Source organism: Triticum urartu, chromosome 1A (genome assembly GCF_056163025.1).
Source record: "Triticum urartu cultivar PI428250 chromosome 1A, HENAU_Tu73, whole genome shotgun sequence".
NCBI lineage: Eukaryota > Viridiplantae > Streptophyta > Magnoliopsida > Poales > Poaceae > Triticum > Triticum urartu.
The window spans coordinates 439,052,513-439,068,607 of NC_141873.1; the positions used below are offsets into that span (position 1 = coordinate 439,052,513).

A 16,095-nucleotide genomic window follows, 5' to 3' on the forward strand; every position below is an offset into this window, starting at 1 on the left:
TTTGTCACTCATGGGTTGCAACAAAGCCAACAATATCCCCAACAACAAATGTTTTCCTTCCCTAGCGCATGCAGAAAGCCAAGGACAGGAAGCCGTGGATGGGTTGCAACAAGGCATCCACCAGTCGCTCCGTCAACATCAATCATCCGTTCTGCAAAAGCGGTTGCGACAGGAAGACCAGGCCAAAGAGACAGAAATTTTGGCCGCTCTAGCAGGTTCCAAAGTACAAGATATGAGCCATATAGACAGGAGCAACCTCACAACGAATCTGAGGGGAGACGGCCGTACAATGAGAGATGGAGATCTTCGTCAACATTGCTCCCTCCAAGAGATGCATTGCTGCATGTGCCAAGGGTGACACCACCCGCGCCCATACACCAGGGTAAACAGCAAACACCGGAGGTAGCACAGAGCTATACACATGTAAGTATCCATATAGAAAAAAAACATACAAGCAAGGTCCATACCATGGTACTGTGACCACCCCATTTAACATTTTCATAACTGCGTTTTTGTTTGCTCACTGTTGCGTGTAGCCACCTAACATTGAAGCTTATGTTCTGCCAAGGCTAGAGATGCGCTTTGCAACTTTTGAAGAAGCAAAGAACTTCTACAACGTCTATGCGAAGCACGCCGGTTTTGCTGTCAGGGAAGGCTCCAAGTTTAAGACCAGAGCCTACCTTTATTGCACGTGCTATGGAGTCTATCATTCGAAGGTGTCTGAAGCAAATAGACAGTGGAATAAAATGATAACAAGGACTAACTGCGGGGCTAAAATGAGGCTGAAGATTGAAAAGAATGGAACACTTGTCGTAAAAGAGATAGTCTGGGAACACAACCACATGCTACAGCTCACTCCGCAAATGCTTGTCTTCTTGCACTCCCACAAAAACTTTGACAAAACAATCTTGGAGTACGTCAAGTACCTGTAGTTCAAAGGCATTGAACACGCGCAAATCATGAGCATACTGGGCGGTGATGACCCTGGTAGTTACTTCCTCGAAATGAATGCCAAAGACCTGATTAACCTGTAAGTACAAACTTGTTCTCCTCCCATAAACCGCCTATGTATTTTTTCCTCTGTCTGTACAAACATATTACGCAACGCATGACCTGACGCCAGTTCAACATGCATTTTTGAATGACTGTTCACTTTTAATATCCAGGAAAGCAAATAATTCAAGGATGGATGATGTGGAAGATGTCCTAAAGACTGTCAACTTCTTTAGGGAGATGAAAGCTATAAACAAGGAATTCTTCTGTGACATGCAACTCGATGAGTCCGACAGAGTTAAGAACATATTCTGGGCGAATGCAAGCTGCCGAGGGGCCTATCAGGACTTCGGTGACCGCGTAACATTTGACACCACATATAAGACCAACAAGTACCATATGCCACTTGGGGTGTTTGTCGGTACTAACAACCACTTTCAGACTACATTCTTTGGTTTCGCCCTGATAAGAGATGAGGATGCAGAATCATTCAGATGGCTATTCAAGACGTTTTTAAGGTCCATGAGAGGGAAGGATCCTACATGCATCCTCACAGGTACAACCGCAAAAACCACCCCCAACCACCACCACCACCCCCTTCCCCCAAAAAACTAAAAGGAAAATAACACGGTAAAAAATGTTGTGTCAGTTCTATTTGTATATATGCAACACCATATGCTGACCACTCCACATCTCTTTTCTCATTACCAGACCAGTGCCCGGCAATGGCTTTGGCGATACCAAAAGTTTTCAAGAACACAGTACACAAGCTGTGCCGCTGGCACATTATGAAGAAGTACAGGGAACACCTCGCATACCTGTACTACCTGCACGAAGACTTGAAAGAAGAATTCACATCAATCCTCAACTAGTCCCTCATGCCAACTGAGTTTGAGGATGCCTGGAAAGGACTCATCGATAGGTACAACCTCCATGATGATGCCACGATGCTGGCCATGTGGAACGAGCGTGAGAAATGGATATCAGCCTACTTCAAAGAAATTTTCTGCGCCAAAATGACATCCACACAGCGAAGTGAGAGCATGAACTATGTGCTCAAGAAGAACTTTGTAAGTGAGAGACAAAACCTACACCGGTTTGTCAGCCAGGTAAACTCCTGCGTCAAAACCAGGAGGCAGACAGAGAACCAAGAGACAATGGGTAACAGGGTATAGCTCTATCACCTGTCGTGAGACAAAAAAAACATGCTTACTAAAGTAAAACTTTATTAGTTAGACAGGTTTTTGCTGCGAGAAAACTAACAATTTGGTCATCATTCTTGCATGTGCATAAGGAACAAAACACGCTGACCTTCTATGGGTTTGACACCCAGATGGCAAAGGTTTACTCGCGAGCTGTGTACAGCGAGATCAGAAAAAGGCTAAAACTGAGCACACTCTTCACGACGACAGAGACGGAAGAGCCCACAAAGTACCTCGTGCGCTACAACAACCTGCAAAAACTTTCTGCATGGTCTCAGCACGCGTTCCAGGTGGTTGTAGACCCTGTGGGAGAAACATATGAGTGCGAGTGCAGGCTATGGGACCACACAGGTGAGGACTGCAAAAAAAACATGTTACATACTGTACTACTTTATTTGCAAAGTTTTTGTTCAAATGAAATGACAAAAAACATGCACCTCTTCCAAAAACAAATACAGGTCTTTTCTGCATGCATGTCCTATGCATGATGCAGACAATTAAGGCTCCCAGCATTCCAGAGAAATATATCCTCAGGAGATACACCAAACGCCCAAACATCCAACCAAATTCGACAGAAATGACTTGAGGACAGTAGCGTCAAACAAGGCATCCCAATACTGCATTGAAAGCTCACTGCTGATGCTCAACATGAGGGTGCACAGAAAAAGTTTGAGAAGCCAAGAGCAAATGGCGAGGTCGAGGGTCGTCATGGACAAACTTGAACAAGAACTCGACGCCATGCATTCTGCTGAAAATGGAGGTGTGGCGGACAATAATGCCATTGAGAAGGATATTGCTACAATGTTATCCGAGATGAATCATATGGGAGCTGTTGACCCGTTCAACAACGAGGAAGAGGAGGAGCAGCAACCAGAGCTTGCCCATGTGCACACTCAAGATCACCAACAAGCTCACATGCGAGATCATGAGCTTGATGGTGCTGTAGACGAACGCCATGAGAACAGCACATCCTACCAGCAGCAGCAGGAAAGAGTGATTAAACCACCCATATTCTCAAACACTAAGGGGAGGAAGAGCAAGACGCAGGCAACGAAAGCAGCAGCCAGAAAGCCGCCACACCCCATCAAGCGTGTGGAATTTGGCCCGGACGGCAAACCTCTTGGGATAAGGGCATGCGGATTCTGTAACGTCATGAGCAACCATAACTACCGCACATGCCCACTCCGCACAGATGGCACTGCCAACAAGCACAAGCAGATTGGAGCCACCCAGGTTTCTACCAATGGAGACAACACACGTAACAGCTACACTTGCCGCAAGTGTGGGGGAACTGACGGGCATAATGCCCGCACGTGCAAAGTGGGCAAGGAGGTCATTGGCGCTGAACAAACACAGGGCAAGGTGCAGAGTTCTAAAAAATCAAATGAGGACGATGAAGAAGAAGAGTTTGACGAGAATGACGACCAATCAGACAAAGACAATGAAGATGACAGTGTCGGGGACGAGGAAACTGAAACTGACGATGAAATTGCCAAGGCTCAACCAGGAAAGGGCGCGGGCAAGGCACAACATTCGGGGCCAGTTAGGAGAAGCTCAAGGCTGAACAACTGAACAATACATAGTGGTCTCAGTTGCCTCGGCACACAATGAGGAAACATTTCAGAAACACTGTCGTTACCAAAACTTATTTAGCTTTATCATCGATTTCTCGATCAGTACTATAGTTAAGATATAATGTGTGATTTGTGCCTGCTGGACCAGGGACATTATAATGTAAACCAATTGATAATCCTTTTGAATGCAGTCACAGATACATTTGAAAAAAATTATCTGGATTTACCTGACGCAAACGCTATTGTCGACCAGTAACTCTGTAGCAAAAATATGTCAAGGAAAATTTAAACTCCTGTAGTACATCAGTACTGGTAGTTATCAGTCGTCAGTACAAAGACAGAGTACGCATCAGTACTTATATAATTTGTGATTTGTGCCCGCTGGAGCAGTCACATTATTATGTAAAACATTTTTATGTACTGATTTTAAGGAAAATTTAAACTCTTATGGTACATCAGTACTGATAGTACTCAGTCGTCAGTACAAAGGCAGATTAAAACAAACACGCGCGTGAACACCTCAAAAAACATCATTTAAAAAAAACAAAGCTATGTCCGCTTCTGCCAGTCCCAATTCAGAAAGACCGTCAGTACATAAAAATAATTACCTCAAACAAAAATGCGAATATAATACATTCTGTACTGATGAAAATCTAATTTATCTGTAAAAAAACTCAGATATTATATTCATATAAACAATCCTTTAAAAATACAAAAAATGTTCTAAAAAACATTAGCATCACACATAGTCTCAGTGTCAACATTTGGTAAGTTCAATTGCACTTCAATCGCCAGTCCAAGTACCACAGTACAGGAGTACAGACCTCCATCATCACCAACCCTGACACGTGCAAGTGGTATAAGCAGCTGATAAGTACTGCTTGACGAGACGAATCAGTGCGACAGTAAAATGGCATCATAACCACCCCTGAGACGTGCAAGTGGGATTTAGCAGGTCATAAGTACAGCTTGACAAGGCTACTCAATGCAGCAGTAAAAAACCTTTGTCTTGGATGGTTAGTTCTTCCAGGCCACCACCCGCGCCACCCACTGGGCGGTTGCCACGAGGGAGTGCAAACGGCGACCCCCATGACCACTACACCCACGCCCCCGACGAACCGCCTCCCACAAACCCCCGTCCACGCACTGCAAAATACCCCATTGTCTTCCATCTCTCCCTCATTCCCACAAACCACCATTGCCGCATCCATCTCCACTATACACAAACCACAAGCTTCTCTCTCATAAGCCCACAGCCACTGGAGGACGGCGATGGCGCAGGAACAGCCCACCAAACGTCATCAAGGCGAGCCGTTGGACAAGAGCAGCAACCTCGTCGACGTTCACGTCCCAGGAGAGAAGCGCGACTACACCAAAACCCTCACAGAGGTTGAGCTCCACGGCAAGGAGACACTGGAGATCGTCTGCACCAGCGAACCAGACAAGGCCGACGAGGTGATCTCCAGGCTCTAGAGGAAACTTGGCGGCAAGATTCAGAGTCGTAGGATCGTCGGCGTTGGTGTCCACTACACCAAGGAAGATGAACCCCCCAGATGGCAGCAATCCTGCAGTTGTGCGTCGACGAGCTCTGCTTGGTGTACCACATCGCAGCGGCCACAAAATGGTGAGCCATCCTACTCATTTTCCCTATGCCCTGTTTGGTTGATCTGTTTTATTAGTACTGTATCATGAAAAATTCATCAGACTTATTTCCCAACTAGATGTACTAGTGTGGCTTGTGAAAAGTGGATGCACTACTGCATTTTCTCAAGTAGATACATTATAAATGTATTTTTGAACCTGATGCACTGGATTACTATTTGGAAAATCTTGCAGAAGATTAATTTCTGAAGTTGATTGACCAGTGTAGTTTCTGAACTAGATCCAATAGTGTAGTTTATGTACTCAATGTATTAAAAAGATGTTTCTGAACTTGATGTAGTTAAGTATTTTCTGAATTTGATCTAATTAAGTAGTTTGATGTAGTTTCTGAACTAGATCCAATAGTGTAGTTTATGTACTCAATGTATTAAAAAGATGTTTCTGAACTTGATGTAGTTAAGTATTTTCTGAATTTGATCTAATATTATTCTCATAAGAAAATAAGCTAAGGACTTGGTAAAGCACTGTTTATGTGTTATCCTATTCAACAAAAATAAACTAAACTAGTACCAAAGCAGAACATACAACATTGACTGAAACTATGTATAATCCAAAAAGAAGAATAACATGATGTACTTAATTTAATTTCAGAACTTTGTTTACTAGTTTATGAAGTACATTCATCCATTATTTATGCTACATAAACATCTACTTAATTGATTCATCACTTGTAAAACAAAACAAAAATGAATAATTAAAACATCAAAGCAATGCCGATTTTCAAAAATGTCTCTCCCCTTGCAGGCCCAAGCGCCTGAACAACTTGCTGCAGCATAAGATGCTGTTCACATTTGTCAGTTTTAGCATTGAAAGCGACAAAGAGAAACTGAAGTTGTCCGGTTTGGAGATCAACCCCGACAAGTTCATCGACATTCAGCGCAAGTGGAGAGTTCCGTACACCGGAAAAGAGTATGACTCCTTGACTGATGTTGCAGCCAGCGTCATCCACCCATTCTACAAAGGCATGAAGAAGAACATCAACACGCAGGAAGACTACAAACTGTGAGGGACCAGCCCGCTGCCAGACAACCTCATCGAGTACGCAGGAGTAAATGCATACGCCACATACAAGTCATGGAGCATGATCAACTACATCAGAGATGGTTCGGAATATGCAAAAGAGCGGGAGGCTACGAATTACTACGACCACCCCTATTGCCCCTATGCAGGATGAAGATACATCAGAGCCTGCCTTCGTTTTACTTCCGCTTTGTGCTTGCCTTTTGTCTTGTTGTTTCAAATTAGTAGTTTGCTCTTGTTGGGTTGAACCTTTATGATTATGTCGTGCTTGTCATAGTTGAACAAGTTTATTTATGTCATCGAGTACAATGTTTTGCTTATCTAATTATATAAGTTTGGTAGCTTCGTATGTTGTTAATCCAGCATTTCAAATTCAAAAGTAGCTTCTAAATGGAACTTTGTGGCTGCTCTAAAGTACAAGTTATGATGTAACTAATCACATAACGTTGCTCTATATCTAGTTTCGATTCAGTATTGTATAGAAAACATAACGTTGAGATCAATCAGCTCAATTTGACTTGCTTAATGACACTACAAAAGTTGAAGAAAAAATTCTTAATACTTCATGTACTGTTCTCATTCATATGTAGATGCTAGAAAATTAACAAGTACTACAAACAGAAAAAAGTAAGAAGCATCAGCACACACTTGTGTTGGTTACTAGTACAATTGACTGGACAGTACTAGTACAATTGAGCGGACAGTACATAATTACTTCAATAAAAAGCACATAGAAGAATCAGTCCTCAAAACGCTACTATGAATAGACTACACGCAAGTACATCTTTAGATTATACTTACACAAAACTGACAAGAAATAGAACAGAAAGTTTCAGTCCAAGTTACTGCTGGAGTCAAGTACTAGAATCAAACAAACAAACAAAAAAGAAAAAACTGACCGCCCAAGGTCGGGCGCAGGCCCTGACACTGCTAGATACTTGAACTCGAGCCCATAGGCGAATCCCTAGTAATCTGCACAACGCAGGACCCACCGATCAGGGCCCACAGGTCAAGAGAGAAAGCGAGCGCCGTGTATAAGCGCTCAGGTAAGTATTCAGAGGAGTTCAACCTGTGAGCCCCGGCTGCGCTTATAAACAGGTCCGGAGCACCCTCGACTAGCGAGGTGGGACTAAACCCAGAGCGCATGCGCACGCCGCACTGCACAGCCACGCGGACGAGCTATATGGGCCGGAAAACGGCCCAATAGCCTGAATCATTAACAAACACCATACCAAATAAGCCCAGTTAAACACGCGGACGAGCTATCTGGGCTGACAACTTCAACTACTAAAATTCAAAAAGTTCAAAACATATAATGTTTGTCAATTATGCTAGATTTCTTATTTACATAAAATCTGACAAGTTCAACTACTAAAATAAAAGAAGTTCAAATAGAATTTATTTCAGAAGCAAAATTATAAAAAGTTCAACTACTACAATTCATAAGGTTCAAGTACAAAAAATATTGTGTAGCAAAAAATATAACTACAAAAAAATGTTCAAAACTGAAAATATATAAATTCTCTTCCGAATGGACTTAATAATCTAAAAACAATGAACATCTAAAAAGAAGAGAACTTAATAGCCTATCTGTTAAATGTACATAATTTAAAAAACCCGAACTAAATATTACTTTCAAGTTCAACTACTAAAATGCAAAAAGTTCAAACATATAATGTTTATCAATTATGTTAGATGTCTTATTTATATAAAATCTGACAAGTTCAACTACTAAAATGAAAAAAGTTCAAAACATATAATGTTTGTCGTAAAACAATCTCAATCCCACAAACCACCCAAAAAACAAAAAAACTCAGTTCAAAAATACATATGACATCAGTACTAAAAAAACAGCATCAGTCAGGCGACTCACACCACTACGACACCAAATTTCAAGTCTGCATGATGTATGAAATTACATTTCAGTTCACATAGCACTAAACCAAACGTGCACTAAAAAAATGAGAGAACTATAAAGACCTAACTTAGGTAAGCACAGATGAAAATAAAATAAGTACTAGTTCTGAGCAAGAACTCCCAGGGCACTGAAAAATGTCTTCAGATAAACTAGTTTATAAGACTTCAGTGCAAAAACAAGACTTAACATCCTCACGGGAAAACATCACAAAGCATACGTCACCTAAACAGTACAAAATGCCGTCATCACCACCCCTGAGACGTGCAAGTGGGATTTAGTAGGTCATAAGTACAGCTTGACAAGACAAGTTAGTGCAGCAATAAAATCTTTTGAATTCGACGGTTGCTTCTTCCAGGCCACCACCCGCGCCACCCACTGAGCGGTTGCCACAAGGGACTGCAAACTGAGACCCCCACGACCACCACACCCATGCCCCCAACGAACCGCCTCCCACACACCCCGTCGACGCACTACAAAATACCCCATTGTCTTCCATCTCTGCCTCATTCCGTGTAACTCCCATTGCCGCTTCAATCTCCACTGCACACAAACCACAAACTTCTTTCTCCCAAACACACAGTCGCCGCAGGAAGGCAATGGCGGAGGAACCGTCCGCCAAGCGCCATCTTGGCGAGCCGTCAGACAAGAGCAGCAACCTCGTCGATGTTCACATCCCCGGCGAGAAGCGCGAGTATGCGAGAACCCTCACAGGAGTTGAGCTCCACGGCAAGGAGACGCTGGAGATCGTCTGCACCAGCGAACCAGACAAGGCCGACGAGGTGATGAGCAGGCTCCGGATGAAGGCGGCGGCTTGTATCCGAGCTTCATCGGAGTTGATGTGGAGTTCACCAGGGATGATGAACCTCCATAGATGGTGGCACTCCTGCAGTTGTGCGTCGAGGAACTCTGCTTGGTGTACCACATCGCAGCAGCCACAAAATGGTAACCCATACTACTGTTCATTCATCTGTTGTACTAGTACTACTAACTAAAAACTTCATTAAACTAGTTTCCCAACTAGATCAACTAATATACTTTGTGAAGTGTATGCACGAGTACATGTTTCTCAACTTACATGCATTTCTGAAACCGTGAAGTGGATTGTTTCACCAGATTAGCATCTGAAAAAATGTTTATAGAATTTTGAACTTGATGCACCAAATTAATTTCTGAACTTGATGTGCTAGCATAGATTCTGATCTTGATGCACTAGTATAGTTTATAGAATTTATGTATTTAAAGATGTTTGCTGAAGTGTTATAGGTCCATATCTTTGATGCACATGTTCCTCAAATTAATTTCTGAACTTGATATAGAGCCGATGCACAAAGATGTATCAAGCACTGGTATAGGTCTTTTATTCAACAAAAACGAAAACTAAACTTGAATCAAGCAGCACATATATCATTGAATCTGGTAAAATGATTCTTGAATTTGGTGAAGCATTTGGTGAATCACTGAAGATAGCAAAAAAGAAAAATAACATCTTGTAGTTGAATTTAATTTCAGGAATTTGTGTACTAGTTTGTGGACTACATTAATCCATGACTTATACTATATAAGCATCTACCTCATGGATTAAAACTTTCAAAACCAAAAAGCAGAAGAATTAAATCTTCAAAAAAGAAGAGTAATCTTTAAATGTGTGTCTGCCCCCTTGCAGGCCCAAGCGCCTCAAACAGTTCCTGCAGGAGGAGAAATTGTACACATTTGTCGGTTACAACATTGGAGGTGACAAGCAGATGCTGGACAAGTCTGGTTTGGAGATCAACCCCAACAACTTCATCGACATGCAGCGCAAGTGGAAAGATCCAAAGACCAGCAAATACTACGACTCCTTGGACGATGTTGCAGGCGAAGTAATCCACCCATTCTTCACCAACATGAAGAAGAAGTTTGACAAGGGAGAACACAAACTGTGGGGGACCAGCCCGCTGCCAGACAACCTCATCACGTACGCAGGAATAGATGCGTACGCCACGTACAAGTCATGGAAGACAATCGACAACATCGTGACAGGTTGCGATATTTTAGAAGAGCAGGAGGCTGACCCCTACTACCACTGCAACTTCGCGGGATGAAGATGCATGAAAGTCTACATTCGTGTTGCTCGCACTTCTGCATGTCCTTAATATTGTTGTTTCAGATTTGTAGTTTGCTTTCATTATGTTGAACTAGCTACCTTATGTTATGTCTGTCAGGGTTTGAACAAGTTTGGCTATGTCTATCATGTACATCTTGTGCTTATGTCAGTCAACAAGTTTGCTAGCTTCCTATTTTGTTCATCCAACATTTGAAGTTGAAGTAGGTTGAAGTTGAAACAAGTCATGCAGAAACAAAAATCATACATGGATATTTTCACAAAAAAACAAAAACAGTGGCAGACTAACTAAGGACAACAACAAATAGTAGAACTGGACGCTCAGTTCAGCTTAGACATTTACGGTAGTACTATCACACTAAGAAATCAGTTTTTAGTTCAGAAGAACACTAAAAAAGACTAACTTTCAGCCGAGCACAACATTCACTACTAACAGCATCGTGCTAATAGTAGTTAGAAATTTACTGTGTACTGCAATAGGAAAATCAAAGAACAATCAGTACATATTTCCAAGCCACTAGTATGCTAGGACTGAGAGTTCTGGTACACTTGAACAAACGGTACATTCATTCTACAAAAATATAAAAAGGAACGGGAATCTTCAGTTCACATTCCATAAAACATTGGCACACTCAAGAATAACAGTAATAGTACAACTGAACTGTCAGTACAACTTAGTCTGTAAGGCAAGTACTATGATCGTACAAAACATTGCCTTCAGAAGAACCACAGCCTAGAAAAATAGGTCCCCCCTTCGGAGACCTATTTAAATGTAGCTAATTTAAACCAATATTTAAAATTTACTACGACCCATACCACATAGTTCCAGCAACTACGAAAGCTGCAAAAAAAACAGCAGCGATACTACTGGAAAGTACAGTTTCAATGTTCAACTACTACAATCCAAGAAGTTCAAAAAAAAATTTGTCTCTCAAATCTTGCTAAATTTCTTATACTTGAATAAAATCTCGCTAGAGATGACGTAGCAACTTGGTCGTAAATAATTTCAATCAGAAAAAAATTCAGTTCTAATACATTATATGAAATCAGTTCTACATAACAAGGAAGCGTCACTCCAAGTGCTATCGTGACACCAAATATTAAAAGCCTTACGCTGAACGACATTACAATTCAGTACTAACATAGCTATACTATAAGTACAAGAAAAGAGGGTACATAAACTATAAAGGTCAAACCTAGGTTGGCACAGATGAAAACCATATAAATCTCACTTTTCCAGCAACAACTCGCAATGAACTTGGGAAAAGGTGTTTTCAGTTCAACTAGTTTACATTGTTAAACATTGTGCCACACTTAAGCACAACACAAAATATACCAATAATTACATAGTACTTGACTAGGCATCCAAACACTACAATCAAAGCCTACAATGCTTTCAAGAGATATATCACACAACTATCCATTTGACTACGCAAATGATGACCATTTCTTCTATGCATCAGGAGCCAGAGGCTGAAACTCCTTGGGAAGCTCATTCACCAGAAGCTGGTTATTCCGGTTGAACACAACTCTATAAAGATCCTCAGCATTCCAATCAACAATATGAGGCTGCCAAAACATTAAAACAAATTATTAAAAATCATGACACATTAAAAAAGAAGAATACACAATAAGCCAAACACATAAAAGTGAAAAAGCTCAACTAGAACCCACATCATTATCTCGTATGTTCCCAACGATCTTTTCACCATCATAGCATTCTGCATACTTCAGAGTATAATGGCCACATTCATTCGCCCCTTAAAGTGGAACCTTCACAAACGTTGGTTTCTTTGCAAAAAGCTCCCATTTGGGCTGCTTGCTCGCATTGTACTGAGCATCGCCATAAAAAGCCTTCATTACTTGGACCATCCTGGAAATCTGTAAAAAAAGAAAAGAAACCACACATTTTCAGGTCTCAGAAAAGAAGAAACAAAGACGCGGAAAAATTAATCCAGTACAGATAATAAATGTCACTCACAATCTTCTCGCAGTCTTTATGATAGGTGTTCTTTGAAGGACGATGATTCTTCAGATAAGGTAAAGAGTCAAGGATGTCGACGCTACTTCGGTACTGATTCATGACATATAAGGAAAAGTGGTTCACTTTCTTATCCTTTGGTAAAACCATAGGCTTGAATAGAGGCATCATGATCTAAAAACAAATGACCAAAAAAGAGATGTCAAATATTCAAAATAAAAACCATCATGACAACAAACAAATAAAACCAAAAATCAGCTAGTAGAACTCACAAGGTCGGTAGTGAGAAAGTCTTCCTCTTCTTTGACATAGCTCTTGAAATCTCTCGCTGCACTCTTGACATTAAACAGTTTATTTACATCACCGTAAAACGTACAGTCAAGCACAACCTGCAAAAAGCCCAGAAAAGAAATAGACAAGTGGAAAGGATCAGCAAGCAAAGTATTATTAAAACTCGTAAAACAATAGGCAGTCTTGTTTGAGAGAAACAAAAGATCTGATTGATTACCGTGATGAAATATGGACTCAGCAATACCCTTTTCCCAGACGCAAAATCAACATTTCTATCGGGATCTTACTTCCAATCATCAATAAGGAAGTCCATTACATCACCCTCCATCATTTGCCCAGGTGCAAAAACTTCCCAGATGCGTTTCCCAGTGAAGCTGGTTATGCTATCATCGGGCTGAGGTATCATTGAGAATGTATTGCTGCAGCACGGACAAGAACAAAAACCAAGGGGAGCAAGATAAGGCATTCATAGCAGTTCAAGTTGTATAAAAAGTAACATTTCAGGTCATATCTATCTAGAAGTTACAAACAAAAGAGGAAAAGAAGAGGAAACGTGATGAGAGATACTCACTCGACATACTTCTCTCACATGCTTCATCGCTAAGCAACAGATTATACAACTTGCGAGCCTTGTCTAGGTGAGGGAATCTATGAGGGTGAAGCTGCTGCACAGGGGAGCAAAACTTTATAGGAGCTCTGGGTGCACGCTTCGTGCTTGTAACATTGCCAGAATCCAAAGCAAGATCCTTCCTAGCACCACCAGCTCTACGGGCCACTATTCCAGCAAGTGGGGATAAACCCTTGGCAGCAGCAGCGCTCCTGGTGACTCTTCCCATGCCAGCAATTTTGTCAAACGCATCATCATCGTTGTCTATCAATTCCATAATGGGATTCTTGGGTGTAGAGGGGCTCTCTGCACAAGCAGCCGTAGAACCTTTCAGAGCTCCCAACCGCCCCTTAAGAACACCAGACCTTGTCTTTTCTAGAGAACGCCACTGGCTAAGATCAATAGTTACGCGCTTGAGCTCCGAGAACTGGCTACCAAAGATCCTGTAGTCATGCTCATTAAGATCTAGCCACTCACCTGCAAAAATAAAAAAAGAAAAGACCGCATCAAGGGTGAAGTTCAAATACATAATTCATGACAGTACCAATCAAAGAAGTACAAGCTGCAGAAAATTACAAAAGGTCATGCATTACGTACAAGGTTCGACGCCAAACAAACCATGGAAGTCAACATCAAACAAATCACTAGTTGCGTAGGTGTACATAAAAGTCTTCCTAATGTCAAGAATGTCTTCGTGGCTGTAATCTAACATTTCAATCACACCATCCTCCCAGCAATGATAGGTCTTGCAGCTTTGTAGCATAAAGAATCCACAATCATGCCTGTTAACAAAAGAAAAAACAAATGGGTACATCACAAATCCGAAAACACAGAAAAACCACCATCCCAGCAACAAAAACAACTAACAAAAACTCATTAAAAACGGATACTCACGTGTTTTTCTGCTGCGGCACCCGCACAAACTCACAAGAGAAACCATCAATATGCGGCGGCGAGAACGGTTTCGCCCTATCTACGCTAGACTCCCTCCAAAGCTTCTTTATGTTATCTGTCATATCTCTTAAGAATCTAACTGCATCACTCCAGGTTTCGTCGTGCAGTGAATCAAGACACTCAAAACGACGGAACCTCAAATTCAGAACAATCAAGCACCAATGCCCAGATACTTCACTAGGCTTCATCATAGCCACAATGGACGGCGGATCAAAAGTAGGGAAGAGAAGCTGACAAAAAAATAAGATAATCATAAGTTCTAATTGAGTAAGCAAAACACTACAAAATAATATATGCTACTCTAGTTAAAATTGCAACAAACATATCAGTTCAATTTACTTGCGACAATAAGTTCAGCTTCAAAAAAAGAAGCACACATCATTCATAAGTGCAGGGCTAAAAAGCAGGCTGCTCAAGTTCATTCCACCACCTCCCAAACTTGCAAGAAAACATGCCAGTTCTAGTTCATGAGTTAAAAAAATACAAGTTCACCTACTTGGTCAAAACCATCAGCGCACGATCTCGTAAACCAATTCAGCACATTGGAATCAATATTTCCATCACGGATCTTCGTCTATTGTACAAAAAGAACAACAACAGTTAGAAAATTGGCAAAACAAGTTATCATCCTATCTACAAAAGCAAAATACTCACCGTCACCCATCTGGGAACTATCAACTTGTCAGTGTCTCGGTACTTCTGACGTAGAGAATATAAAACAACATCAGCACTGTCTGAGTTGAGCATGCCAGTGGGGACAAATGCTTTAGCAATAGAACCAACACTGGCATCACACTCTTTATTTTGAAACATCGGCTTGTCACTAAGAAAACACAAAAGATTACATGAATTAAAACTACTGCAATAACAACAATAGTCATATGAGAGAAAGAAAAGCATACGAAAATGATACAGCCAAAATCCCAAACTAACCATTATGCACGGTTGGTGCGCAACCTGGTAACAGCGAAGAAAAACATATCAACCTTAACAACATTTTCACTTTCTGCTTGCAGAAAAAGAAGAAAAATAAGTAAGTTCAAGCACTACAAGTGAACATGTCCAAAATGAAAAAATAGAGAAGTACACCTCATTTACAAGTCCTTACCTGCACTATCAGTGTTTGACGATGACGGTAGTTCCTGCGATGAGACCAATATGCCTCCAGTTTCAGGGTTTGATGATGGCACAGGCACATCTTGTGAGGACACCAATATCGCTGCGCTTTAGGTTCTGTGGAAAGAAAATCCTGGGACGACACGAGCGCCTCCTGCGTCAAGGGGGCAGAAGAAATCGACAGAAGTAAATCATCATCCTCGGATGGCACCTCCTCAACGCTAGAAGCATCTTGCAATGCATCACCATAATCAAGACCTCCAGGCGGGAAATTTTCTGGCGGCAAATCTTCAAAATTAGAAAGATTTTCATTCCCAGCAATACCAACACCAGACGGTTTGCCATCAAGTATGCTAGCAGCACTAACATCCTCATCAGCAACTATGGCACCAACATCGCGCCCACTACTCAATGGAACACCATGAGCATCATCTCCACCACTAACGACAGCCTCACGCTCAACATCAGTAATATGAAGAAATAAAAATTCAGAAAAAGTGAATAATATGAGCAAAACTAACAATCAAAAATAAGCTAGCGACGAGAGGTGCACATGAAAACAAAACCTTAGAAGCATTCACAGAAACATCATCGATCTTGCTGTTGCTAATATTAAAAGCAACATCACCAACAGGCAAACAAGGCTCATCGCCAACAACAGGACCCTGATTTCATA

At 41.4% G+C, this 16,095-nt stretch overlaps 3 protein-coding genes across 3 annotated transcripts; 2 read left to right on the top strand and 1 right to left on the bottom strand.

Annotated features, from left to right (window-relative positions):
* Window positions 1-1,871: 1,871 nt before the first annotated feature.
* Window positions 1,872-2,696, top strand: LOC147991609 (protein FAR1-RELATED SEQUENCE 1-like). The gene is made up of 3 exons (XM_087538739.1): window positions 1,872-2,162; window positions 2,288-2,546; window positions 2,689-2,696. The coding sequence occupies exons 1-3, from the start codon at window positions 1,872-1,874 to the stop codon at window positions 2,694-2,696; spliced, it is 558 nt and encodes a 185-aa protein (XP_087394865.1).
* A 2,626-nt stretch (window positions 2,697-5,322) lies between these two features.
* On the top strand, window positions 5,323-6,437 carry LOC147991610 (uncharacterized). Its single transcript, XM_087538740.1, has 2 exons — window positions 5,323-5,393; window positions 6,176-6,437. The coding sequence occupies exons 1-2, from the start codon at window positions 5,323-5,325 to the stop codon at window positions 6,435-6,437; spliced, it is 333 nt and encodes a 110-aa protein (XP_087394866.1).
* A 7,802-nt stretch (window positions 6,438-14,239) lies between these two features.
* Window positions 14,240-15,116, bottom strand: LOC147991611 (uncharacterized). The gene is made up of 3 exons (XM_087538872.1): window positions 14,958-15,116; window positions 14,800-14,877; window positions 14,240-14,533 (listed from the first exon to the last, which is right to left on the bottom strand). The coding sequence occupies exons 1-3, from the start codon at window positions 15,114-15,116 to the stop codon at window positions 14,240-14,242; spliced, it is 531 nt and encodes a 176-aa protein (XP_087394998.1).
* Window positions 15,117-16,095: the final 979 nt, after the last annotated feature.

What these genes read in the sequence shown, in the direction of transcription:
- LOC147991609 (XM_087538739.1), top strand. Translation starts at nt 1,872, where the DNA reads ATGCCAACTGAGTTTGAGGATGCCTGGAAAGGACTCATCGATAGGTAC. An exon ending in AAGAGACAATGGGTAACAGG is followed by an intron (nt 2,163 to 2,287) that starts GTATAGCTCTAT and finishes CATGTGCATAAG; the next exon opens with GAACAAAACACGCTGACCTT.
- LOC147991610 (XM_087538740.1), top strand. Translation starts at nt 5,323, where the DNA reads ATGGCAGCAATCCTGCAGTTGTGCGTCGACGAGCTCTGCTTGGTGTAC. An exon ending in ATCGCAGCGGCCACAAAATG is followed by an intron (nt 5,394 to 6,175) that starts GTGAGCCATCCT and finishes CTCCCCTTGCAG; the next exon opens with GCCCAAGCGCCTGAACAACT.
- LOC147991611 (XM_087538872.1), bottom strand. Translation starts at nt 15,116, where the DNA reads ATGTTTCAAAATAAAGAGTGTGATGCCAGTGTTGGTTCTATTGCTAAA. An exon ending in TAGTTCCCAGATGGGTGACG is followed by an intron (nt 14,878 to 14,957) that starts GTGAGTATTTTG and finishes TTTGTACAATAG; the next exon opens with ACGAAGATCCGTGATGGAAA. An exon ending in GCGCTGATGGTTTTGACCAA is followed by an intron (nt 14,534 to 14,799) that starts GTAGGTGAACTT and finishes TTTTTTTGTCAG; the next exon opens with CTTCTCTTCCCTACTTTTGA.